Genomic DNA, 27464 nt, shown 5'->3' with positions numbered 1-27464 from the left:
TCAAGTCTGGCAGTTTTGCATACAAAAGTACCAGTGTACTTTTCAAGATCATAGCTTCCACACATCCAAGCGACTGAAATCCTCAGCGTTCTTTTACTTAACCTACACATTGCTTCAAACGCTGTCGTTTATAAAGCAGTAATGAAAATAACAAGTCTATAAACCTGTGCTAAACGGCAGGAGTTTGGAGCTCCCAGGACTTCAGGACTGTAGTTGACGCAGTGATTTATATCTAATGGAATTAAGGAAACGGTATAAAATGGAGGAGAAAAAGAACACTCAAGAAGGGTGTGTGTGTGTGTGTGTGTGTGTGTGTGTGTGTGCGTGTGATGTGTTATCATAGAAAGAAATACTGTGATGAATCACAAGATTCAGAAGAAAGACGCTTGGAGATCTCTGGCCAGAAAACCACTTGACTGAGGCAAAAAAAAAAAAAAATCATGTGGCATCTGTAAATATGCTAAAACCCAAGAGCAGTACAGGGCAAAGGAAAACACTCAGGGAGTGGTAGCTGCAGATTTTCTATAGACATAACAGGGAAGAGGTGGCATCTTCAGGTTGGAAGTGGGTTAGGGTATTTATTTTGAATCTGCCAGCAGTTTTAAGTTAGGTTACACATTTTGGGGGGCTGTTTGGAGGTGAGAGGTTAGTGGAGATTATTGGGAAGAGGTCACATTACCCCAGAATTAAAGGATCTTCTGCATATTTTAATTTTTATTTACTTATATTTGACTTTTTAACTTTTTTTTAATGTTTTTTTTTTTTTTTGAGCGGGGTGGGGAGAGGCAGAGAGAGCGGGGGATGGAGGATGTGAAGCCAGCTCTGTGCTGACAGCAGTGAGCCTGATTCCAGGCTCAAACTCAGGAACTGTGAGATCATGACCTGAGCCGAAGTCAGATGTGCCACTTGACTGAGCTACCCGGGGACCGCCCTTTTTCTGTATTTTAAGGGACTGAAGACAGATGTACTAGCTGATTTCATGCATTTTAATGAGTTATTTGGTTTTTGGGCTTCGAGACCAACACCCTAGCTCCTTATGCTCCTGAGAGCAGAGGCAGGACTGAAAGCCTCTAAAGTTCTACTCTCCCAATTCCCAAGTCCATTTTATGAAATGTCTTGACTTCCAGTTGCACAGGGACGGCGCCTGAATGACAACAGTAAACCCAAAGAACCGTTTGTTGATTTGTTTTCTTTGCACAGAGTTGGCCACTCTTTTAATATGGAGTCTCAGTCTTATTTTTTCAGCTTTTTGTGCCTGAAGAAACTAACATGGTTATTAATCTACTGCGTAGGGACTTTTTGTTCCAGGAAGATAATATTTTATTACTATTATTATTCACCTCTGTTGAGACACCTACAGGATTAACATGACTTTGAACTCTTCCTCCGTTAAAGTTATAGGATTCAGGTAAAATATGGTACTCTGGTTCTTTAAAGTGGTCTCCTAAGGTTTGGGAAAATCTCCCTACCCGTAGGACCCTCATCAAGGTTTTCCAAGTATTCCCTTACTGGATCTTACCACGGGAGCAGGCTCAGCTCCTGACCAGTGTTTTGAGAGCAATATTAAAATCCCAACTTGACCTGGAATAAAAAAAAAAAAAAAAACTGGAAAGCCCACTTCCTCACATTTGACTTTTGATGTTTTGACAGACAAGCTGAGACTCCTGGGTTGAACATCTAGCCGAAGCCATTCTACCATTCATCATTTTGAGGTTTCGAATTGAGGGCAAAATGCCATATAACCTACTTGCACATGATTTACTAAAAACCACACAATTAAAGGCAAAACTGTTCTTGCTCGGGAGGTTTTTATCCCTTTCCTGAAATACTGTGACATGTGCAAAGATCCTGCCTGGCAAAATGTCCTAGATTTTAGTCCTGGCTGTTACATTTATGTTGCCGGGCAAGTCAACTTTCTGAATCTCACTAATTTCCCTCACCTGTGAAATTCCTGACCTGATTACCTCAAGATTTCTCTAAGGAGCAAATAGAATTATGTTGACAACATGTTGAAGACTCCAATGTGTGATTTTAATGTAAGATACTATTATTCCTTTCAGTGTTTTAAATTAAAATCTAAAAATAGATTGCATTTCCACGAAATATTCCAATAACTGTTTGTTGGAAGATAAAAGCAAAACCTTTGAGATTTAAAATTTAGAAAGAAGACAAGGAAAAGACCCTACCCTTCTCTAAAGAAGTTCCTTTTTATTTTTTTTAAACTTATTCATTTTTTAAATAACTTTTTAAAAATTTTCTAATGTTCATTTATGTATTTATTTTTTATTTTTATTTTTTTGCGTGAGACAGAGAGAGAGAGGGACAGAGCATGAACAAAGGAGGGGCAGAGAGAGAGGGAGACACAGAATCTGAAGTGGGCTCCAGGCTCTGAACTGTCAGCACAGAGCCCGAATCGGGGCTCAAACTCACAGAGTGCAAGGCCATGACCTGAGCTGAAGTCAGACACTTAACCAACTGAGCTATCCAGGAGCCCCTGAAGCTTATTTATGTAGTTTGAAAAAAAAAAAAAAAAAAAAAGAATGAGAGAGAGAGTGCTCGTGCGTGAAGGGGGGAGGGGCAGAAAGAGAGGGAGACAGGTAATCCCAAGCAGGCTCCATACTCTCAACTCAAAGCCGGATTCCATGAACCAGACTGCACGTTCATAACCTGAGCCTAACCCAGGAGTCAGACGCTCAAGGGACTGAGCCACCCAGGTGCCCCTAGAGGTTCCATTTTCTTATGATCATCTTTCAATCCTATGACTTGTTAAGCAAGGTTACATCCTATAGGTTACAACATATAGAGGTTCACATCTATAGGTTTATGTACCAGTCCCGCAATATAAGGTGATTCTTCGCCAGAAATCAAGGCAGGAATAAGCATTTCCTTGCGCTGTAATCACACACAGCATAACTTTCTATACTTCACCACTCATTGCAAAGCAATTTACAAATTTAGTTAGTGCTGGGCAAGTTTTTATCAGAAGCAATATGGGAGAATTACACAAAGAAACATTTGATGACTGTTCCTGTTTTGTAGTAACATGTGAAAATCATATTCGTACCCCTTTGACATATCTATTAATGAAAAACCCATGTGTCTGTTTGCAATATACAGAAATAATTTGTCAAGCCAATAAATGTATAATGATTAGGTTTCGGAAAAATCTAAACACACAAACCTCTTCCACCATTATATTCCTATTTAGAAATGTCAGGATTAGCTAAATCTGGAGGTTGAAACACACTATTAACAAAAGAAGCTTCAATTCAATTGTTCAGCTGTCATTGTGTTTCCTCATAATATTCCTCTTAAAAATTGTCATTAGTGGCAAATTTCCTGATTACCAAAAATGGGAAATACCAGTGGGTGATAGGATCGTTTCAAAGAATGAAGAGCCATTGCCAACATCATCATAGTAGAATGGTTTTTTAAATAGTCCTTGAACATAGGATTATATATTAGATTTTTGATTTGTGCTCAACAACAATAAAGTTGTTATGCACAGACTTGTTCGAAGAATTAAAAAAGGAAGGAAAGAAGAGAGGGAGAAAAGAAGGAAAGAAGGAAGGAACGAAGGAAGGAAGGAAGGAAGGAAGGAAGGAAGGAAGAAAGGAATGAAGGAAGGAAGGAAGGGAGGGAGGAAGGAAGGAAGGAAGGTAGGAAGAAAGGAAGGTAGGAAGAAAGGAAGAAAGGAATGAAGGAAGGAAGGAAGGGAGGGAGGAAGGAAGGAAGGTAGGAAGAAAGGAAGAAAGAAAGGAAGGAAGGAAGGAAGGGAGGGAGGAAGGAAGGAAAAAAGTGATGGAGAAAGAGAGGCGAAAGGAAAGAAGGAAGGATACTACTACCTAAGCTAGTAGGTGACTTGGTTCAGTCATTACCATGTATTGTTAAAAGCTAAACTAAACCAATTACCATTGGTTCATTACCATTTAGTGTTAAAAACTAAATTTTTCTCTAATATTGACTCATAAGGAGAGGTGACAACAAAAATTATACTGGATATGGGATCCTGACCCTGAAACAAAAGAAACCAAACTCAAGGAATATATGGTATAGATATGCCACTTTTTGGGACAACCAAATGTCACATCTTATTTGTAGAGCTTGGATCTGATATTAGTTATTCTTGGTGAATAGTAAGCAAATGTCTTAAATGATAGAATGAATCGAATTTCAAGTTACACAAGACAGCATATGGAGCATGTTCTTCCCAGACGAATCAAAAATATTTGGCCCTGCAAATAGGACAGAAACCCCGAGTGCTCTCTCTGATTTATGCCAGCCCTTCATGGCAGACCTTCCTTCAGTGAATTTTTAGCAGTTGGCCTCATGGACACAAATGATCTTGGAGAAGATGAGAAAACTGGAAGGCAAAAAGGAAAGGCAGCTTTTGCTGGCCACTGCCATAAAATCGTCTTGAAGGCCATCAATGCATCCGTTTGTTCAATGAAGCTCTTCTTGAGTTGTTGTAAATTTCAGTAACGTGCACTGTTCTTACGTGATTCTTCCTGGACTCAGGAGCAACAGTTTGCCTATGTGTTTAAATACCTCAGAAAATAACAACTCCCTTCCAGGTATGGTAATAAAGGAGATGATAGTAAACAGTTAATTAGGTCGATCTCCACCACTGCTTACACATACTTAATATGTCTGTTTCAGGATTGAAATCTTTCTATATTCTTTTTGGAAGAAAAAAAAAATACTAAGAAAATCTGGGTGGTTTTTTTTAAGTGTATTTATTTATTTTGAGAGAGAGACACAGGGAGTGAGAGAGAGAGAGGGAGAGAGAGAGAATCCCAAGCAGGCTCCACACTATCAGCACGGGCTCCCCGGTGCATGGCTCAAACTTAGAAACCATGAGATCATGACCTGAGCCGAAACAAGAGTCCGATGCTCAACTGACTGAGACACCCAGGGCCCCCAAAATTTGGGTGTTTTAAGTAAAAACTGTAGTAGGTATTTTCAGTGACCTTGAAGTTAAGGCAAATAAAATGAGAGCCTCAGAATAGTACTGTTATCAGAAGAGAACCCATTCTTTTTGATCTCCATGATCTTTGGTACCATTTCCTCTTACATAATTTTATGGTAGGCAACAACAGAACATCATAGGAGCTATCATGAGGCTCAAGAGAAAAAAAAAAACCTCAAACTATTAATAACTTTTTATCCCTGGCATTTATAATTGAGCATTGGGTTCAAATTTTTTGGGCTCTACTGTTCTAAAATCCCTTTTAAAAATCTTAGTAAAAAAAAAAAGATTGCTTAGATCCTTCTGGCTTGAACATTTTAAAATCAACTTGGGTTTGTCACAGATCTCTGAAGTATCTGAAGCATGTTCCTTAAACTGGGATTTAAAAGTGTGTTCTCCACAGGGACATCTGGGAGGCTCAATGGGTTAAGCTTCTGACTCTTGATTTCAGCTCAGGTCGTGATCTCATGGTTTGTGGGATCGAGACCCATATCAGGCTGTGGGCTGACAGCATGGAGCCTGTTTGGTATTCTCTCCCCCCTCCACTCTTTGCCCCTCCCCTCCTCATTCTCTCTTTCTCAAAATAAATAAATAAACATTAAACAAACAAATACATAAATAAATAATAAGTAAATAAATAATAAAAAGTGGGTTCTCCACAATTGCAAGTTCTAGAATTTTCATTTGGAGATTAAATTTCCATTTGCATGATAAAATTTGAGGTGATGAAAATATTCTAAAATTAAATTATGGTGATGATTGCAGAACCGTGGAAACATGATAAAGACCACTGAACTGGGCACTTCAAATGGGTTGACGTTATAGTTGTAAATTATCTCTTAACAAAGTTGTTAAAGTATTTTACCCATTTTAAAGAGGCAAAGGTGTTTTAAAGTAATAAAATAAGACCTTTATCACTTAATTCAATGTTAAGGGGCTACTGACTCTTCTGAAGTTTTTAATTATACTTTCAGGGAGGCTCAAAGATCCCTTTAAAAGGAGGTTTAGCTTATTTCTAGGATATATGGGACATTAAGAAATGAAAATTAGAGGTTTTAAAAGTAGGAGATAGACATTAAAAGAAATTGGCAATAGGAACAATTTGTTTAATTAAAAATTCCTTTGGTGATATATGATATAAAGAAACGGTAAGATGTGAACCAATGCACATTTTGTATCAGTATCTCTATCCCTGATTAGATTGTGACTATTTTCCCACTTAGAGGGCCTAGAGTTTGACGTCGAGTACCTCTTGATCAAGGGAAGTAAACTCCCTCTACTTAAGATTCTTTTGACCTATCCTTTAGATATCTAAATATCCTTTAGATATCTTGCAATATCTAAAAGCATCATATATATTTTTAAAGAATCTGACCATTTACTTAAAGAACTGTGCTCTTTGTTTAAAACAAAAACACTTATTGGCATAGCCCATCCTATCCTAAGAACAAAATTAAGCTTATTGCCCACAGTTTTTAAGTTTTATATGTGACTAAGACAATTAGAAAAGACCCAGGAGGGTATTCACTTTTGAATGCCCGTCTTGGTAAAGACAGCTTTCATACTATTCTTACTTTCTGATCTTATATTCTAGTAATCTTTGCCTGCTACTCATTTAAGGGGGGGAAAAAAGACCCAGGAAAGGAATATCAATCAGCCAACTGTAAAAAAAAATTAAATTAAAAAAAAAAAATAAAAAGAAAAGAAAAATGGTTTTAAAACAATCTGGAAGATCAAACTTTTGGAGAGGGCAAGATTTTTCTTGATAAAAATGTACCCCCAAATCCAGAAACCCACTTTTTATATCAAGAAATTAAAAATAAGCAAGAATCTAAAACACGAGGACAAATGAGTCATAGCCTGACCTGGTGACAGGCTGTAGAGGGACGATGAGAGCTTTCCCAACAGCTTGCCTGAGAAGAAGCCAAGGGACCAGCCTGGAAACCAGGAGCTAAATGTAGATGGCGGTGTGTGTATGTCACTTGGAGTGCTGCATGGTGACTCTGTTCCTGCCAAATATACAGCAGCTTCGCTGTGTGTTAGGACCTAATCGAGGCATAAACCACAACTGCTACTGTTGCTGGGGACGGTGGAAACCAAACCGCATTTCTAATTCAAAAGGAGGAAATGTGAACAAAGAGAAACAACCAACTAAATCTCATCAGGAAACACGGGCTCTGCTGCCCAATTAAGAAAGGTGCACCTTCCATCAAACATGCAAGGTGATCAGCACGGATAAGGGGAGACACCATGGCAAGGTTGGCCAGGACATCCTTACAACATTAATACTGTCCCTGATTTTCTTTCCTCTGTGTCTGAAGATAGATCACGAGGCCATTACATAGCACACAGACTGTCATGGCTCACACACCTATTTGTGAGCAGAGCATGAATTGCTACTTTTAGCGGTCCGGTTCTTTCTATAGATTGGATGCTCCTGGATGTCATGTGACGGTGGCTTGCAAAGGATTTTATATGGGGCTTGGTACGTCTTCCTTACCAAAACACGTTCAGAGGTCTTTTTTTCCAAATATGAAGATAATGTGTGTTCATCATGAAAATTTGTAGGAAATTTAGAAAAGCATGAAGAGGAGAAGCTAAATTTCCCCTCCTCCTCCATCAAAGGAAGCTATTAGCCATGTGAAAATTCTATGTATGTCTTTGTAACTTCTGACTTTACAGTCTTTCATGGGTCATTTTTATACCGATTCATTTTGCATTACCGGGAACTATGGTTTTGGAAAGCACACCGAAAGTGAGATACTAATATGAATCATTTCTTGTCTATTTAGCCAGCCTTAGTGTGTCCTATTGCCTTAACGTTGGGCATGGTCCAGCCACCCTAAATTCTTTTCTGTTCTCCGAAATACCATATTTCATCCTCTGCTTGGAGTGCCCAATCTTTTGGTGCCCAATTTATCCTTGGACTGCTCTTCATCTTCATCTTGAATACCTATCACAATAATCTTCTCCTTTGTGAGATCTTCCATGGCCCTTTCCAATGGGTTAGTTAAGACCGTTAAAAAGAAAACCACACACACAAAAAAAGAAAAACTACTAAAACTTTGATGTAAAGGACTCTGACACTCCAATCATGTCATCTTCCAATGGATATATTGTTAAAAAAGAAAAAAAAATTGAAATTTCCCATAAAATCTACTCATAAAATATTAACTTGTCCAAAAAAAGAAAAGCACAGGGCCCCAAGTGAAGTCACTGGGGCCAAGTCACCAAACTGGGGCTCGCTCATTACCCAACCTAACTACGGTTCCAAACTCCCCCAGAAATGTAGTCTTCACCAGTCAGTCGAGAGCAACTGGTGAAGCAACACCAGTGAGGTCATCTGTCACGAGGGTTCTCTCCATCTCCTCCAGGGCCCCAAAGGAAGAGGAGATCATCTGCATGATAAGACCCTCAGCCCTTTCACTAAAGGAGAGTGAGTGTGTCTGAAATAATCCTTTCTTTTCGAAGGCTAACGTTGTTGCCTCACCTCTTTCCTAGGAAAACCTTCCATTCTCGTACAACTCCTCAGAGCTGCCCTCTACGTGCCAGATGGGACGCTGCCCAATGCCTGAATTGCTTAATAAAGCCAATTAGATCTTCAAATTTACTTTAACACTACTATCTTTGTTCAAGCTACCACCCTACTGCCCAGTGCGTTGCCCTATTAATTACTGTGCTGGTATGATAAATCTTTTTTTGATGTTTATTTATTTTCGACAGAGAGAGAGAGACAGAGCATGAGCAGGGGAGTGGCAGAGCAAGAGGGAGACACAGAATCCAAAGCAGGCTCCAGGCTCTGAGCTGTCAGCACAGAGCTCTGTGCGGGGCTCGAACTCACAGATGGAGAGATCATGACCTGGGCTGAAGTCAGTCGATTAACCGACTGAGCCACCCAGGCACCCCTACTGTGCTGGTGTTATAGCCACAGCTATTTAACTTCCTTACTGTACAATAAAGGAAGAGATACTGTTTTGTTTTACTTTCACGTGCATCTAAGAAAAAAGCGCCGACTTCACATTAGATGATCCATAAATAAGTGGCCAATAAATGAATAGATGGATAAATGAAGTTGATTCATATCTCTGAGCCCCAGTTTCCTCACCTGAAAATGGAAATACTACCCGCCACATATATTTGCTTTGAGAATTAAATGAACCAACATATACATTGCTTAACCCAGTGACTGACCCACAGTAAGAGTTGCTTACTTCCCCGCTTTGTTCTTAAGACAATATTACTTAACTGCTAAGCTCCTTTTAAAAATTCCCTTTGACCTATCTATCAAGAAATGTGAATGCTAAGAGCCAAGCAAAGGGTTTCTCTGAACAGGTAGCAATATTATGGTAACAGTTTTGCAATTCTGATTTATTCAGGCTTTGTGACTGTTTAAAGCCCAAAGAACACCCTATAGAAATTAGATAAGCTAAAAGGGACAAGGGGTAATAGTAGAGCTAGCATTCCTTAGAGTTGTATTTTCATCTCATGGAAGCCTATCCAAATGCAAGTAATGCTGGGGGACTTGTGCTTCATAAACAGTCAAATATGGAAAGGAGTCTGACTTTCATTCTTTGCGTTAAAGAACATTGTACTTCCAAAGGGGGGGGGGGGGGAAGAACACTGTTTAATGCTTTACATGAAATTCCATTTCCCACCACATAATTATTAAAAGATAAGTCGCTTCTGCATTATTAATAAGAATAAATAATAAGAGGGCAATTAAATAACTATCATTAATGACTTGTTCATGAATACGTTAGCAGTTGGCTGTTTTATCATGAAGAGAAATTAGAGTAAGATAGTAGGAAAATTCAATAAATAATAAAACAGAAAGCTGTGTATTGTGCCTCAGTTAATTACAAATATATCTGAATCTTAGGGAACACTAAAGAGGAAATTTGCATACCAAGTACAGAAGTAGTTCAAAGCTAATAGGTGCTTTGTTACAAGCAAAACTCTCCCCTGTCTCTTTGCGTTTAAGTTTGTTTACTCTTAGAAAAACTTGATTTCCTGTGTCTGAGGAAAATAAGCTTATAAAAAAGATGAAAAGGCTGCTATATGGCACTCCAGTAAAGAGATGCTGACAAATTAAGTGTTAATGAATCAAAAACATATGGATTACACTTCACTTCAAATAGAAATGATTTTAGAATCAACGGGGAGAGTACTTAGCAAAATGTAAGTCTTTGTCAATCTTTAAAACCCAAGCATTTATGGTGTCTTCAGAAGGCTCTAAGTTATTCCTTTCCTTAGCAGTGACCTACCATTTTCATTTTATAGAGAAGATCAATGTCTCCGAGGCCGAATGACCTTTCAAACGTTTAACAATATACTGGGTAAGTTACAAACAGACATCTCAGAAGTTCGGGGATAAAAAACATCAGGGGAGAAATATGTATCAATTAACCAAAACCACCATGCCAACGCAAAACATTTTCCTCTACCCCTTGCTCAACGTGATTTAAAAAAACAAAACGAAAGAGAAATGTCGGCAGTCATACACCTTCTTAAATCATCCTCTTTTATCTGTATTTTTAAAATTATGGCTAAGATGTATACGTTCAAATTAGTTGGCTCAATATCAATGTCTTCATTACGCAAAAATTGGAAACTCTATGCTAGCAGTTCTAAGTACAGTCCACATTCACATAAAAACCTTTCAATATTTATTCATTTTTGAGAGAGAGAGAGACAGAGTGTGAGCAAGGGAGGGGCAGACACAGAATCCGAAGCAGTCTCCAGGCTTCGGACTGTTGCACAGAGCCCGACGCGGGGCCCGAACTCACAAACCACGAGATCATGACCTGAGCTGAAGTCGGACTCTTAACAGACTGAGCCACCCAGGCGCCCCTCATATAAAAACCTTTAAAAGATAAATGTCTTCATGCCTCTGTAGAATTGGGAATTTGTTCAGTGCAAGAAGAAAGTAACACTAGATATGGAGATTAGAATATGTATTTGATTACTGAGCAGAAACCCCTTTGTTTCAGACAACTGAGGCATACTTTTAGGATGTATTCACCCGGGTCCCTAAGATATGTTCTTTACTAGCAGGAACAACAAAAATTTGATGTTCGTTTTTCAATGCAGCAAAGTCTGTGTTTTAGTATTTAGTCTACTAACTTCCCAAGGAAGACCTGTTCATTCACATTCCTAAATTGATGCGAATGTGTCTTTCACTAAGGATCTGTTCTGATGTCCAAGATGCTTACTAACTACTGTGGGTACTTATTCTTGTGGCTGACAGTGTAAAAGGCTTTTCCATCATTTTGGAAGTGGAGCCTCCACAGGTCAATCCTGTGCGTCTGTAATTCACTGGAATCACATTCAGGGGCCAAGAAGTGTTACATGTAGATGCTTTGAGCGCTCCCCTTTTGTTCTCTTGATGTAAGGAGTTTAAAAGGTTCCTTAGCTCTTACCAAATGAGGCCCCTGCTTCCCACCTCCTGTAATCAGAGCGGCCCATGTCCCCTCTGAATTGACAAGAGTCAAGGGTGCTATACGCTGTAGTCACCATTCTGCCACCTACCATTTTGAATTCAGTTTGACTCCTGGTTTCCATTTCCACTTGGTTCCCCGTTCCATTCCTGATTTCAAATTTGGCTAGGTCCAATGTAGCTTGTTACTTATCTTCACCTTCTTTCAAGTCCCCATCAAGCTTGCAAGCTTGTTTTTCCCTATGCACATTTATGATGAGTCCCTTATGTAATTCCACAGCATGGCCATCTATTAATAAAAATTATTCTAACATACAACGACAAACATAGTTGCAGCTGGTAGTTCCCAGACAATACAGACACTTGAGAAACAGACCTAACCTTGCACTGCAGATCAGGATGATGAATCCTTGGTGGCATGTAAAATACAACCTATAAGGGATTGTGGGGTTGAGTTGAATTGAATAGGTAAGAAGTGCCATGGATAATTTGGACATTCGCTGAATAAACAACTCTTAATGGTGGAAAATTGAACTACGTACTATTAGACAAAGTGCATTAAAATATCAGAACTTTAAAGTAAGCACATTATAGAATTCAGTGCAAAGGCAACCCAAATTCTTAACTGAATGAGTTCCCTCTTTTTACTAAAGCTTCCAATGGCTTTCCATTGCCTATAATAAATATATAGCCCCCACTATTGTGCACATTTCCAGTTTCTAAACTCCTTCTCCAGACTGATCTTTCACTTTCTTCCACCCTCTGTCCTTTGTTCCAGCCCAAACAAATTGCTTTCAGTCTTCAAACTTGCCCTGGCATTTCCTGCTTCTGTACCTCTACTCACTGGTTTACCTTGCTGTATAATTCATCACTAAATGTAAATTCAGCTTTTGTTAATTGCCTCCTTTTATAAAAAATTATAGATTGTATATAACCTTCATAACAGAATTTCATCAAGAATGAACTCAAGAACTCAAACATTGTTACAGTCACTAGCCAAGTGCACATAAGTAGCAACACCTATACAAAGAAGAGAAAGCAGGGTATGTATCTATGTGTGCTTGTGTTTCCCCTGTATACATTCATGATAAGAATCACTGATATAATCCCATTGTCTGGCCACCTATTAATAAAAACTATTCTAACACACAACAACAAAAATAATAATCTTCATTAATTGCATCTGGTAGTTCCCAGATAAGGCATACATGTGAGGAATAGACATTTTAGGTTTTATGCTTTCCAATTATGCTACTTGAATGGATCTCTAACTTTACGGTCCACTGTCCCACGAGGCACAACTTTCTCCAACCCTTCTTCTCTGCCTAACATCCCACTATTTTTATGAGCTTCAATAGCCCCTTTTAAAGTGGTAGTTTCTTTAAGAAAATAATTACAATGTAAATTAGTCTTCAACAAATAGTAAGGCACATTTTGGAATTAGGTTCCTAAGTATTGAAGCTTTGCTTCCTGATATGTTTCAAACCATTACATAAGTTTAACCATAGCCATTCAATCTATGTACCTAGAAATATCATTTCTTCTGTTGCTAATGAAGGTCCTACGGCACAAATTTATTAAAGGTATACGTTTGCATGGGATAATAATTGGGTCGATAATATTAAATTCATAGGCTCATTATTTAATTGCAAGGGCAGATTATGAATACAGCTTCTAAAATGTATTTTAATGAAAAACACTACATCCTGACCTAATCATATCAACCTTATGCTATCTAATTAAGGATGCAGAAAATCATTAGAGTTGCAAAATATTAGTTCCAATTCCATCAGGCTGTGAGCTGCCCCTTCATGAATATATATATTTTTACTCATGATAAATAGTTAATGAGGTAAAAATGACAAAATTTGCATGTAGGCAAATTAGTTTAATAGAATAATGTCTTTACTGACTACTGAAAGTGACCTTTTCCTTTTCAAAAAAATGGTTAAAATACTTTGAAATTATCATGTGGCTGTCTTTGCACAAATGACAAATTACATGTATGAACAATGTAAAAATTACAAAATGCAATAATCCTAAATTCTCATCATAGTGTAAATGTGTTCTGTGCTTTTGCATTTATCAATTTAATAAAAGGAAATTAAGCATATTATAAAGTGTCCATTTTTGTGGCAATTTTTAATCCAGAGCATAAAAATGAGAAGCGTGTGCTTAATAGCTGCTACTGTGGCAACGATCTAGATCAAATCTTTAAAGTGCAAAAATTCTAGACTTGAAATGCTTTGATATTAAAGTGTCTGTTCCACTCTTAATTTAGCATTTTAGATTATAGGTGATTATTCTAAATTAAACTAGCATTGTATCTTGAAATTAGTACATCAATGATTCAACAGGACTACCTTGCTTCCCTATTGAAATAAACTGAACAAACAAACAGGAAACAGGTTAAGAAGAAGAACATTAAAAAATTAATCATCAGTAAGAGGAAGTCTTCACAGTATAAAATACCAGGTCATGAAGAGACACAACAAATAAAATATGTATGTCTATTCACTTAAGTGTAGGAATGTTTCTGTATGCTTAATAAACAGCACCCCCCCCCCAACAGGAAATAACAGGTGCTCTACAGATGTTCAGATGATTTGCATAAACATCTCTGAATCTCATCACTGATGGATGCTGAGTCTATACATATTGGGGAAGAGACAACAGCAATTTATCTGCGTATATTAATTTCTGTTAATGGTCCCAAAGAATCTAAGCCAAAGTATTTTACTTAAGACACAAATGCCTTTGATAAAATTATTTACTTTCGCTGCATTTAAACGAATCATCTTTTCTTTGATCCATCTCAATGTGTATACAGTGTATCCACTCTTTTCCTGAGTTCTATGGTTATCCATCATGGGTCAGCTAAGCCATTTTATAAAGAAGGGGATAAATATTAATTTTAAAGAATTAAGGAATTTCACAATCTCCATTAATTTTCCTTCTAGCACCTAAACATTCATTTTTTCTCCCACTTTTTATCCCCACTCCTCTCCCTCTGTTGTTCAACTGAAATCATTTTGGTACTCAACTTTGGGTTGCTTCCAAATTCCTAAACTTCCATGTTGTGAAACAAAACAGTGAAATAAATATACTCTACCTACCCCAGTCACTTTGACGTTATCCTACAAAGAAAGTGCTCTTTGCTTAACTTTTAGGATTATTTAAACAATTTGGGCCTTTTAAAATTCTGTTTATTTTTTAAGTAATCTCTACACCCAACGTGGGGCTCAAACTCACAACCCTGAGATCCAGAATTGCATGCTCTATCAACGGAGCCAGCTGGGTGCCACAACGATTTGGGCCTTTTAAAAATTATGCTGTTGCCAAGGATTTTTGAAGAAGAAACCCGGATGAATGTGGTAAAGTGAAATGTGTTTTATTTCAAGTCAGAGACAGTGGTCATCAAAATGTCTACTGGAATGTTATATTTATCTGTCAACTTAACAGAATTCAAAACATATTGCATATATTAATAGTAAATCTATGTGGAATTTTTTTAAAGCTAATTTTTAGGTTTCTATAAGACATAGAATGGAATGAGGTAGATTATATGTTCATTATATGGACAAATTAAATATGTTCAATTATTCAATCATTCATTCATGCATTCATTTATGTACTAAATGAATAGATAGCAAAAATGTACTGTGTTCCGCAGACATTATTAAAGATCAAGAACACAAAATGGAGAAGACACTCTATCGCACAAGAAGATCTTAGTTTAAAAAAGAAGAGGGAAACACAGGCAGGTAATTGTTAATTTATGTGTTAGAAGGGTCAGGTAAACCAGGTTTTGGCAAAAAGGAGTTGGTCCTCTCTGGGGACACCCCATAGAAGCAACGCTCAAGCTCAGCCTGGAAGAAGAAATAGTTTGCCAGGTCGTATCTGAGGAGCTGGGAGGACGCTTCTGCAAAGACAGAGGAATGGAGGGTAATATAAAAGAGTATAACATATGTAGCAAGTTATCCTTATTTTTGTATGGACTAATGATATTTTAGTAAGAGGCATCAGGCAAGAGGATGGCTGAGAAGGGAGGGGAGGAATGTGGATACAAGAGACATCACTGGAGAATCACATCAAATGTCAAAAACACAATAGTATGAATTTTGGCTTTTATTCTTCAGGCAATGGGTTTATGACAGGGAAATGCAGGGTCAGATTTGCACTTTGGAAACGTTCTAGAGAATAAATTCATGGCCGGTATGGTGATGTGGCAAGTGCAGCGTGAGATTGAAGATAAAGCAGTTAGCAAAGAATTGCTGGTCTTCAGAAGTTGGGTATCGAGGTCACAGATACACAGAAGCAAATGAAATAGAGAAGAGTCGATATTAAGAAAGTAAAATCAGTAGAACTAACTGGATGATCAAACTGGAAAAAAAAACTCAGAAACAAAAGTCTAGAAAAAACTCAGGAGTTTGCGATATTTAGGATTCAGAACAGATGAAAATGCCATGTGCATTACGGATGTGTAAATGCTATGGTTTTGTGAGACAAGTGAAATGCATTTGCCAATTAACAATACATGTTAAGTCAATTTTGCTTGGAACATACTGGGTTTTAGGTGTCTTTGGGGTGTGCACCAGAAGATATCAAATAGGTTGCTGGATTATATTACTTTAGAACTCAGAAGAGAGGTGTAGCCTTGAGATACGCACATAATAATCTTCGAAAGACTGGAAGATCTGTTTCAAAGGGGGTTAACACAAGGATAGTGTGTAGAGTAAGAAGAGAAATAAATCAAGTACAGAGCCCCGGGAGATACTACCACAGAAGAGGCTGATGGAGGGAGTGAAGAAGTCTGTAAAGGAGATTATTGAAAGAGGGAAGAAAAGCAAGAGGACTGACTAACAAAGGCATCAAAGGAGAAAAGCAGAAATAATATTCTCTTCCTCCTGTTCTCCCAAGATGACACTGAAGCCAACAATTATGTCACATATGGGAAGTCTGTCCCTCGCTTCTTTTATATTCTTCACCACCCTTGTGTAATTTGGCCCAATATATATACAGCAGGTATCAATAAATATTTCTGTAAGAAAATAACACTGCGGCACTCTAAGAACCACCTGGCCATGTTTCCTCATTTCAACTCATAAAAAATAATCAATATACAGTTGAGTTGCAAGATTTGTATAGTGGTGGCAGTCAAATTCAATAATAAATGGCTTCAAGAACAATGTGAGGAAACTTAACAACTTACTGATATGCCAACAGAATGAGTTTCTCTTGCGCAGTCAAAAAACAAATCTACTTCAAACCAACTCACCTTCCTTCTGTCACCGTTGATTCCTCTCCACTGCTCAGACCTTTTCACTATGTAACTGAGCTCCTGATTGGAAATCTCCAAGTCATACGGTATGAAAAACTTGGTTTCTTCACTATGGATGCGTTGAAATACATCCAATATCCAAGAATCATTGTGCAATCTAAGAACAAAACTACCTGTTATTTTTGTTCCCCAAATATTGTAAACTTTTTTTCTTCCAAAAGCATTAAACAATTTATGTTTCTTCTATCAATTTCTATGTATTCTATTCTAGTTCATCATTCCCATTTATTTTTCAGAAATTATTTGACTAAGAGTCCAGAAATAATTTAATAACTTCCTCCACTAAACACCAAAGAATAATCTTGGTTTTTGGGTTTTTTTTTGCCATTATCTCCCATAAGCCTACTATTTCTGATTTTTGATGCCTAAGCAATAGGCTGTAGAAAGTTAAGAAATATTTAGCCATTAATTTGTATTATGGATATCCACATTAATTCGAACATGAGGGATTTGGCAAAGGAAACTTAAATTTGGATTTCTTTCTTTCTCCCTGAGTTGGTTTGAGTCCCCCTTTGGTAGAAACCCCACTGGACCAGCTCCATTGGCACAGAGGTTTCACTGAATTGGTTGTTTTCCAACATGAATGATAAATGGATAGCTTTAGTGAGGCACCTAAACAGATAAACTGTTTACTTGATTGTCTCCAACTTCCCCAAACAGCTCCAGATATTAATTTAGAAATGCACTGCGCTTCTTGTGACACTAGTAAAGTAACAACAAAGTATCTTACTGAAAAACATTAATACTTCTTTAGTAACATTGAGGTGAGTATTATAAATACCAATTAGGCCAATGCTTATAACATTTTTCCACTAAATATGCTTAAGTTCCGAAAAGAGAAAATATGTATTCTATTCCTGATTGAGCAGTATGTTTACTTTAATATCGTATGCTTTGTCTTATAAAACTTTGAACAAAATTGAAACTCTAGAGAAATATCATATTCATCCTGTGACTTAGTGTACTCTTGGCTCACCATGTATACCTGGACCTAGTTTAAGCAGCACACATTTTTCTACTAACAGTCTCAGGCCAAGTCAAGAAACCCAATGCATCACAGTATCAATAAACTACCCATTTGGAAAGTTATTACAAAATGCCCAAGTTATGAATTAGAGTACCAAGATAGTTAAGCATTACATGGAAATGCCTTTCTGTACAAAGTAGAGATCTGTAAGTATTTAATTTCAATGATCAGGATAATTCTATTTGGTTTAAATAGGGTAGATGATTAAAACTAAAATTGATTGAGTTCCCATTATAATGGTGGTCTTTCACATCCATTGTTTTATCTAGCCTTCCTTTAATCCTGTCTTTTACATAATACAACACTAAAATTAAAAAAAAAATTAGTCTTGCTGTTTATAAGTAACAAAGACAGCATTTAAACCCAGGCTAATGCCAAGGTTCATTTCATTCCACCATCTGACTCTTCAGTGAAAGTAACCAATACAATGCATATCTTCATTTAACGAACTCTATCTTGATTCTTTCCAAAATAGTAAAAATAGATTTGTTGACCCTACCTGCCAAATAAGATCTATGTGTCTTTTATTTTCCCCCTATTTTGCGTTCATTACAGAGTGGCAATAAAAGCAAAACTGCCAGCCAGTGTCACTGATGGCCCAAGACAGGCCATATGGCTTGGTACCATCTTGAAATTCAACTACTACTCTTATTGTGCTTTGAGATTCTAGGTTGGCCATTTGAATGATTTGCTGGTTGTCTTGTTAAACAAGAACTAGTCTTTACCATTCTCTTAAGCTTGCTTAATGTAACATTCATCTTTTTCTTTTAATGGTAGTAAGATTTAATGTACTTAAATTACTGTCAATTTGCTGCCATAAACATTTTCTATATGAAGATTTTAAGTGCAAGATTATCAACAACGCAATTAACTTTGAATTAATTAGGAATCACAGTCCTGTTTCTGCTAACTTCTGTTCCTTTTGCCCAGAAAATGTCTGTCATTTCTTTATATCTCCTTCATTCTGTGTGAAAGAATAATTATGTAAACATCCAAGCAGGGATCTACAGGATGGTACACAAATGTTTGAACAGAGAACAAACTGGCACATTCGAGTGTGGAAAGCTGTACAAAGATTAATCGCGTTTTAGTTTTACTTTTACATTTTTTGCTTGCTATGTTGAGTGGCATTTTCCAGTGAAAAAGCTTTGTGATGGGTTGTGAATCAGTCAACTTACCAACCATTACTAGTGTTTAGCATAGTTTCCAGGTCTGTAGAGCAAGTTCTCACGAAAAAGGAAAAAAAATAGTCTGTAGTTATATGTGCAAAATTTTAAAAATAAAGCGAGTGTTGAATATTATACAATTCATTTGATAATATAATCAGTCAAGCGATATAACATTTACCTAAAAGTGAGTTATTTTATCCATTTGGATATTTACACAGGCCGTACTGATCAAAAGTGGTGCATATCTCAAACTTTCACTTCTCCAGTTCTTTTTAGAAAGTTAGAGTCCAAGTAAATGTTAAGTAAATTTCTATAAAGACATTCAATGTCTAAACAGTTTCAACTGCATAAATAAACTAGGCATTGGGAGACATTGATGAGAGAGAGCAACAGACTAATTTCTCTGTATAAACAACATTGGAGACAGTCAATGAAATATGGAGTTTAAATTTTCCAGGATCATGTTTAATTATGAAATTTTGTTATTCTCAAATGGGTCAGAAATAACACACACACACACACACACACACGCACACGCACACGCACACACAGATGCACATTTAGTTCCATGCATTTTCTGCCATTGTAGGCATGTGTGTATAAAAATCAGGTTGAATTATATAAAATTGAAGATACTAAATCATAGTAGATGAGAGAAGAGAAAAGGAAAAACAAACATGGAAAAATTTTAAGTAGTGCAATTAGAAAAAGAATATGAAAGTTCATTGTATTATTTTAGCAATTTTTATAGGTTTGAGTTACTCTTTAATAAAAAGCTAATATTTTATGATAGTCTATATCATTACATGATGATGGTTACAAATTCGGATTTCTTTTAACAATACAACTATTCAAAATGTCTGAAAATTTTACATTTTTAAATTATTTCTTCAAAATGTAATTAAAAGAGAAACGGTATTCCACCTGTCCATAAAGCCTTAGGCATTATTGTTTATAGAAATAGGTCACATATTATGCCACAGGTTCTGATGATGGCCAATGAAACAAAGTAATTTACAAAGTCCTCTGCCCTGTGTCCTACATTTGAAGCAATTCATTGCCTGGTGAATGGCAGAAGCTATTATGTTTGGTTCACATCTGAATGTGGGTCATTTACAGAAACCTAGGATGTGACATTTCTTTTAAAGCTAAAAAGGACAAGTGTGAACATTTAGCTAATGTAGTATTTTAAGGGTCATGAAAAAGGATGGAGTCTGTAACTTAAACCAGCTCTAAAAGAAAATACATATATATGTGTGTGTGTGTGTGTATATATATACATATATATGTATATATATATATATATACATATATATATATATATAAATTTAAAATAATCAAATATGATTGCTTCCTTTTAACTCCAAAAGTTACAAATGAGTTCAGCAGTATGGCTTTATAAATACTGTAGTCAATTTACTCATAAAACTACTTATCTACTGGTGTAAGTACATTAGAATGCTTCAGGTATAGCTCTGAATAGCATGTGCTTGCCAAAATTTATTCTTATTCTTTTAATTATAAAAAAGAATATATGAACAGATTTCACATATTCTTTTTTATAAATGTTTATTTATTCATTTTGAAAGAAAGAGAGAGAGAGAGAGAGAGAGAGGTGGGGGAGGGTCAGACAGAGAGGAAGAGAAAATCCCAAACACGATTGGCATTTTCAATGCAGAGCACAATGCACGGCTTGATCCCAAGAACCCTGTGATCATGACCTGAGCCGAAATCAAGAGTTGGATGCTCAACCAACTGACCCACCCAGGTGTCCCGGCTCACATATTCTTTAGGAGACTTGTTGAATATTTTTTTTAACGTTTATTTATTTTTGAGACAGAGAGACAGAGCATGAACGGGGGAGGGTCAGAGAGAGCGAGACACAGAATCTGAAACAGGCTCCAGGCTCTGAGCTGTCAGCACAGAACCCGACGCGGGGCTCGAACTCACGGACCGCGAGATCATGACCTGAGCCGAAGTCGGCCACTCAACCGACTGAGCCACCCAGGCGCCCCTGTTGAATATTTTAAATGAGGTGTATGACATTAATGTTTTTATATGTATGGAGGAAGCTTTTGTTGGCTTTCTGGAAACACTTGAAAGCTCACCATTCTGTTAACACTAATTGAAATTCAAATGGCTTTGGTTTGAAATCATACTAAATAGCGAAAAAGAGAAATACAAAAAAAAAGAATAAAAAAGAGAAAATAAAAAAGGGGAAAATACTTTTAGAAAAAGAGAAAAGAAATTGAGAAAATGAAAATGTGCACACAATGGGAAGTCGTCAACCCCCCTCCACCCCCATTTCCAGAGATAGCTCTATCACAGGTTTATGAGTTCTATAACCTTCAAAATATGAGTGGTCTCATGTTTTTAAGGGGACAATCATCCTCTTCATTCACTCCTCATTAATTTACTACCTTAATCAACAAACATTCACATATGCCTACCAAACATCAAATACTTGGTAAGTGCAAGCAGTAAGGAAGGGGGTAGGGGAGTATCCCAGGAAGTGGGTGGAGAGGACCCTGTGTGGGGCCCTGAAAGCTGCAAGAAGATGGCAGAGTGATGAACAAAGTACAGAGTATTAGGGTAGTATAACATAGGGTAGGCAGGGCCCAGGTCAAGAGAGCTCTTATTGTGATAGCAATAGGCAGCCATTATGTGGATTTAAGGCAAGCCTTGATATAATACTTTTTAATTAAAAATCATTCTGGTTCTAATGAAGAGAATAGATTAAAAGGCACAAAAAGGAATATAAAGAGACTAGTCAAAGAGACTAATGTTATGATAAGTCAAGGGAGAGATCAGGGCATATTGGAGAAGGAAAGGAGCCTATAGATAGAACACGATGGACAAGTTCAAGAGTTAAGGAATTGTCAGAACCTAGAGAGGATGAGTGGAGGGTGAGAGAGAGGAAGAGTTTGAGGACAGACCCCAAGTTCCTTCCTCCTTCCTTTCCTCCCTCCTTCTTTCTCTTTCTTTTCTTTTCTTTTCTTTTCTTTTCTTTTCTTTTCTTTTCTCTTCTCTTCTCTTCTTTTCCTTTCTTTCTTTCTTTCTTTCTTTCTTTCTTTCTTTCTTTCTTTCTTTCTTTTTCTTTTTTCTTTCTTTCTTTCTTTCTTTCTTTCTTTCTTTCTTTCTTTTTCTTCTTTCTTTCTTTCTTTCTCAGAATTGGATTGGTGATCTTGTCACTTACTGAGACAGGGAACCCTAGATGAAGTGATTTGGAGTAGAAGACAATTAATTTCTTTTCAGAATGTCAGTTTTGAAGTCCTATTGACATATATATGTGGAATTGTCAAAGTTAATTGAAAGTTCTAAATCGTTGGACTAAATTCATGTATATCTTGAAAGAACTGAATTTTAGAACTAAACTGAGCTGCCTAAATTACAAATCTGTTAGAAATATACTATTTAAATCAATTAAGTCACTCCCAAGGAGCAGATCAAAGCTTTACTCTTTTTTTCTAAAGAAAAAAATTGAGTACGGATGTCACACAATGTTACCTTAGTTTCAGGTGTACAATATAGAGATTCAAATTCTTTACTTTTTTTAAATTTTTTAATGTTTATTTATTTTTGAGAGAAAGAGAGAGACACAGAGTGGGAGCAGGGGAGGGACAGACAGAGAAGGAGACACAGAATCTGAAGCAGGCTCCAGGCTCTGAGCTGTCAGCACTGAGCCCGATGTGGGGCTCAAACCCACCAACCGTGAAATTATGACCCAAATTATGACCTGGGCCTAAGTTGGATGCTTAACCGACTGAGCCACCCAGGAGCCCCTCGACTTCTTTATATTTTATGCTATACTCACCACAAGTGTAGCCACCATTTGTCACCATGCAACATTGTTACAATATTATTGACTATATTCCCTGTGCTGTGCCCTTTATTCCCAGGACTTATTCCTTCCATAACAGGAAGTCTGTGTCTTTTATTCCTGTTCACCCGTTTTGCCCATCCTGCCAACCCCTTCCCTCCAACAACCATCAGTTTATTCTCTGTACTTACAGGTCTAATTCTGGTTTTTGTTGTTGTTGTTTATTAATTTATTTGGTTGATCCTATAACTCCACTACTGGGTATTTACCCGAAGAAAATGAAAACACTAATTTGATAAGATACATGTGCCCCTATGTTTACTGCAGCATTATTTACAATGGCCAAGATATGAAAGCAACATAAGGGTCCACCCACAGGTGAATGGAAGGAAAAAAAAAGTGTGGTGTATGTGTGGGTGTGTGTGTATGTTACCCAGCCATAAAATAAAGGACTAAATCATGCCTCTGCAACAACATGGACGGATCTAGAGGCTATGATGTTAAGTGAAATAAGTCAGACTGAGAAAGACACACATCACACGATTTCACTCATATGTGGACTCTAAAAAACAAAGTTTTACTCTTTATTTACTATCCACATTTTAAAGAATCATAGAGGTAAAACCCTTGCCAAAGACACACAAGCCAAGATTCAAGCCAGGCCTAACAGTCTTCAATCCAGGTATCAGACCACGACATTGTATTCATTCATTAGGTGAAAATTAACCACAAATATGAAATTTAAGTCTTCTCATTGTGTAGAAAAAGTAAGAAATACAAGGGACAATTAGTATTGCAGGTTCCGGACGTCTGAAGGCTGCGTGTGGACATCAGCTGAGCCACTGGCCTCCTGTGCAGCCTTAGGCAAATTACGTAAAGTCACTAAGGCTTGGTTTCCTCATCTTTGAAAAGGAAATGATGTTAGCAGGTCCTGAATTTTTCACTATATATTAGAGTTAGAATTCTATTCTTGCTGGTTCAGTAGTTCATTCTAATGACCACGAGGTCCAGTTCATACTGTCTTCTATTCCCGTGAGGGTGCTGACTCAGGTGATGCAGGCAGATCAATTATTTTTTAATGTTGATTTATTTTTGAGACACCGCCGGCGGGGGGAGGGGGCAAAGAGAGGGGTACAGAGGATCCGAAGCGGGCTCTGCACTGAGAGCAGCAAGCCTGACACGGGGCTCGAACTCACAAACCATGAGATCATGACCTGAGCTGAAGTTGGACGCTCAACCCACTAAGCCACCCGGGTGCTACTGTAGGCAGATCATTTTTACAGGAAAACCCAAAGTTTAAAGAGTGGGGTGAACCAGAAGAACTGCAGTGGCATTTTCTCAAATCAATTCAGCTGTGTGGCCTTGACCACTGGGAAAGCACAGGGCTGGTGAGAGGTCCTGACTCATGATCACTATTAATGGCAAAAAAAAAAAAAAAATGCTGCCTAAGCACTTAAGTCAAACTAAAGGCTGAGGCACCTTCAACCATTTGTATCCTTGCAGAATGATGGCTCCTTTACAAATGTGACCAAAATCACTAAGAATCCATCCGCAGTTCTGAGCATCTAAGCAAGCCTCATATGAACCTACTCACCAGATGAATAAAGAGAAAAAATGAGTTGGAGAGAGTGGTAGAGGACGAAGATTGGGCCAAACGGAATTGAGTTTTGGAGACACCAAATCATAGCTGAGAACCGCCAAGAAGGGAGTTACAAACACTCTGTGTCTATGACATGTTCAGCCCTCCCCTGGGTCCTCTGGACTTTTTGCATACAATGCCTATAAATGCTTTTCATTTACTCTGCTGTGGGCACCATTGCAACTCCTTTTTGACTCCTCTTTGCACATTGCGCTGTAATTTTTTGAAGTTGGATGTTGCCAGAGAATTCAAATTTAAAATCTATTCTTTTTATCACTTGGATAAGTCAGATTAACACACCTGAGAGCTGTGTGTATGTCTTTTTCACACCTCCTCATTATATTCCAGTGAAGAGTTAAAAATGAAAAGCAGTTGGGGACTAGAGTCATTTGAACTTACAGTCTGTGAACCATATTTTATTGAAAGGGGCACGTCTTCAATATTAAGAAAATGAATTCCTTTATTCGTGTTTTCATTGCAACCAATATTTGTTGGGTGTCTATTGTGTTCTAAACACTTTTCTGGGTACAGAGAAGACAATGGTGAATTCTACAGTCAACACCTTTGCCCTTTGCAGTCCTAGTTCCATGTCATTTTGCCACTAGATTTCTTTTTGATTCTGACCTACTTATGTAACATTTTAGATACATGGTTTGAGAGTGTAACCTGCCATTTGACGCACATGTAGTCCTCATTATTTTGTAGAAGCAAAGCAAAACAGTTGTTCTTTGTGTTTGATCACTTGTTTGTTCAATGATTTTAGTGATAAGTTAAGATAAAAATCCTTCACAGAGAGTTTTATGGATTATACAGGATATGACAGAGAGAAGGAGGGAATGACGCTGGTTCGTGCACGTGACCTACACTATCAGATGGAGATACTTACATAGAAGTAGGAAAGGACATTTCTCATTCCAGTGGCCCAAAAGAAGCCCATGCCAGAGATATGGGCTGTGCCAAAAAGAGAGTGTGTACATTGTCACTTTACCCAGGTACACATACCTTTTTGACACTTGCTTGCCATTGGTCAAGACTCACATACCCAGTTTCCTGCGAGTTCGGGATGAAAATAAAAATTGTGGTAGGGGCACCTGGGTGGCTCAGTCGGTTAAGCGTCCGACTTCAGCTCAGGTCACGATCTTGCGGTCTGTGAGTTCGAGCCCCGCGTCAGGCTCTGGGCTGATGGCTCAGAGCCTGGAACCTGCTTCCGATTCTGTGTCTCCCTCTCTCTGCCCCTGCCCCGTTCATGCTCTGTCTCTCTCTGTTTCAAAAATAAATAAAAAGTTAAAAAAAAATTTAAAAAAAATTGTGGTAGACTATTTTAGTTTCTTTTATCTTAGAGGTATCAGAAGAAGGTCAATTTACCAAAAGCCAATTTATCAAGTGACGAATGATTTAGATTTAACTGAGCCACTTTTATTATATATTTACAAGAGAATATTATGTCAAAAAATGTTCAGTTTATCTCCGACCCAGCTTCTTGCAGCTACAGATGGGGTTAGTTGGGGTAGAAATAGATCCTTCTACTTGCTGAAGAAAAGACAGAAGGGGAATCAGCATATAGCAGGAACTCAGCTGCCCACACCGAAGAGCTTAGGGCCTAAGGCACAGAGCGGGGATACTGATGGGCTTTTGAATAATGAATGATCAATGAATTATCTGGACCCACAGCAATGAACTAATTTGGTTATAATCATTCAGTTTGCTGGAGCTGACACAATGTAGCATCCAAATCTTTTAAATAGATATATTCCTATACAAGCAGGGCACTGAGTGCCCGTCACGAGGTGGCAAGTTCAGGAGGTATGAAAATTGTTTAGCTCTACAGTAGTTAGAGAATTTTTAGAATTTTTTCCCTACATGATAAATAATATTTTGCTTTTATTTTAAAGAAGATTGATTCGGAAAGTGGAAAATCTTTGATTATCTTATATGTATTCCCTAGACAATGAATATGCTCATAATATCCTCATCAAAACCTACCTTTAAATTATTTTCATCCAAATTAATTTTCCTAAGTAATAAGTGTCCGCAGCTAAAATTTATCAGGCTATTTGGAACTATTAAGTCAATAATTAGGAAGACACATCCACACCCCAAAAACTAATTAACTTGAGTACCAGTCTTTCCGATTTGTGTACAGCTCCCAAGAATATAAAAGCTTAAACAAATCTGACATTTAAATTGTGATTTCTCATTCTCTGAATGTTATAAACAAATATGTAAGCAGCCTGTAGGTCTTCTGGATGACTCCAATAAGGGATTTAGAGGAGAGGGATCCATATAATATCAAGAAGAGGGATCCATATAATATCAACAAAGGCTTTCCTCAGAAGGGTTATGTGGGACGCACAGTGATGCAAATGAAGCAAGCACCCTGTGAGGTGTAGATGGTCATCAGTGTTTCCGTCATGCCAATGCCTATAAGATGGCCATCTAAAGTTTGTCAAAATGTAAATTTTTTAGGGGCGCTTGGTGGCTCAGTCAGTTGAGCGTCTAACTCTTGATTATGACTCAGGTCATGATCTCACAGTTCATGAGTTCGAGCCCCACATCAGGCTCTGCACTGACAGCTTGGAGCCTGATTGCGATTCTCTCCCTCTCCTCTCTCTGTCCCTCCTCCCACTTTCTTTTTCTCAAAATAAATAAACATTTTTAATGTAAATTTTTTTAAAGAGGCTCTACCAAAGAGGAGCTCCATTTATCACACTGGAAACATAAGCTGACAATTAAAATTTCTCAAAGTAAAACAAAATAGCACAACAGCTAATTAGAGATAATACCAACTTATAGAAAAGACCAGTAAAATAAAATAAAAGGTGTCTTGTTTAAATCTTGACACTATCTGTATCAAATGAACTCTACATGGCTTATGGTAAGGGGTTCAATGAACGAAATACAAATTTTACAAAAATAGAAGTAAATAGTTACAGAATTTCTGAATGAGGAAGGATTCTTTTACCTTAAGATACATTTAGATAAGTCTAATAATGATCAAAAGGCTCTACTGCATATTAATTATAATAGCTATTTTTCTAAACTATCAAAAATACATTTAAAAGT

The 27464-nt window shown here is 37.4% G+C and overlaps 1 protein-coding gene across 1 annotated transcript in view; it reads right to left on the bottom strand.

Annotated features, from left to right (window-relative positions):
• LOC132667882 (uncharacterized) overlaps nucleotides 1-27464 on the bottom strand; it is a 182431-nt gene that overhangs the window by 5489 nt on the left and 149478 nt on the right. The window contains 2 exon segments of the mRNA XM_078447612.2: nucleotides 6835-7015; nucleotides 16684-16843. Of these exon segments, the coding sequence (XP_078303738.2) occupies nucleotides 6835-7015; nucleotides 16684-16843 (341 nt within the window).

This window comes from Panthera onca, chromosome B2, assembly GCF_046562875.1.
Source record: "Panthera onca isolate mPanOnc1 chromosome B2, mPanOnc1 haplotype 2, whole genome shotgun sequence".
Classification (NCBI taxonomy): Eukaryota; Metazoa; Chordata; class Mammalia; order Carnivora; family Felidae; genus Panthera; species Panthera onca.
Note: the sequence above shows the minus strand (reverse complement) of the source record. Positions and strands in the feature narration are given on the sequence as shown.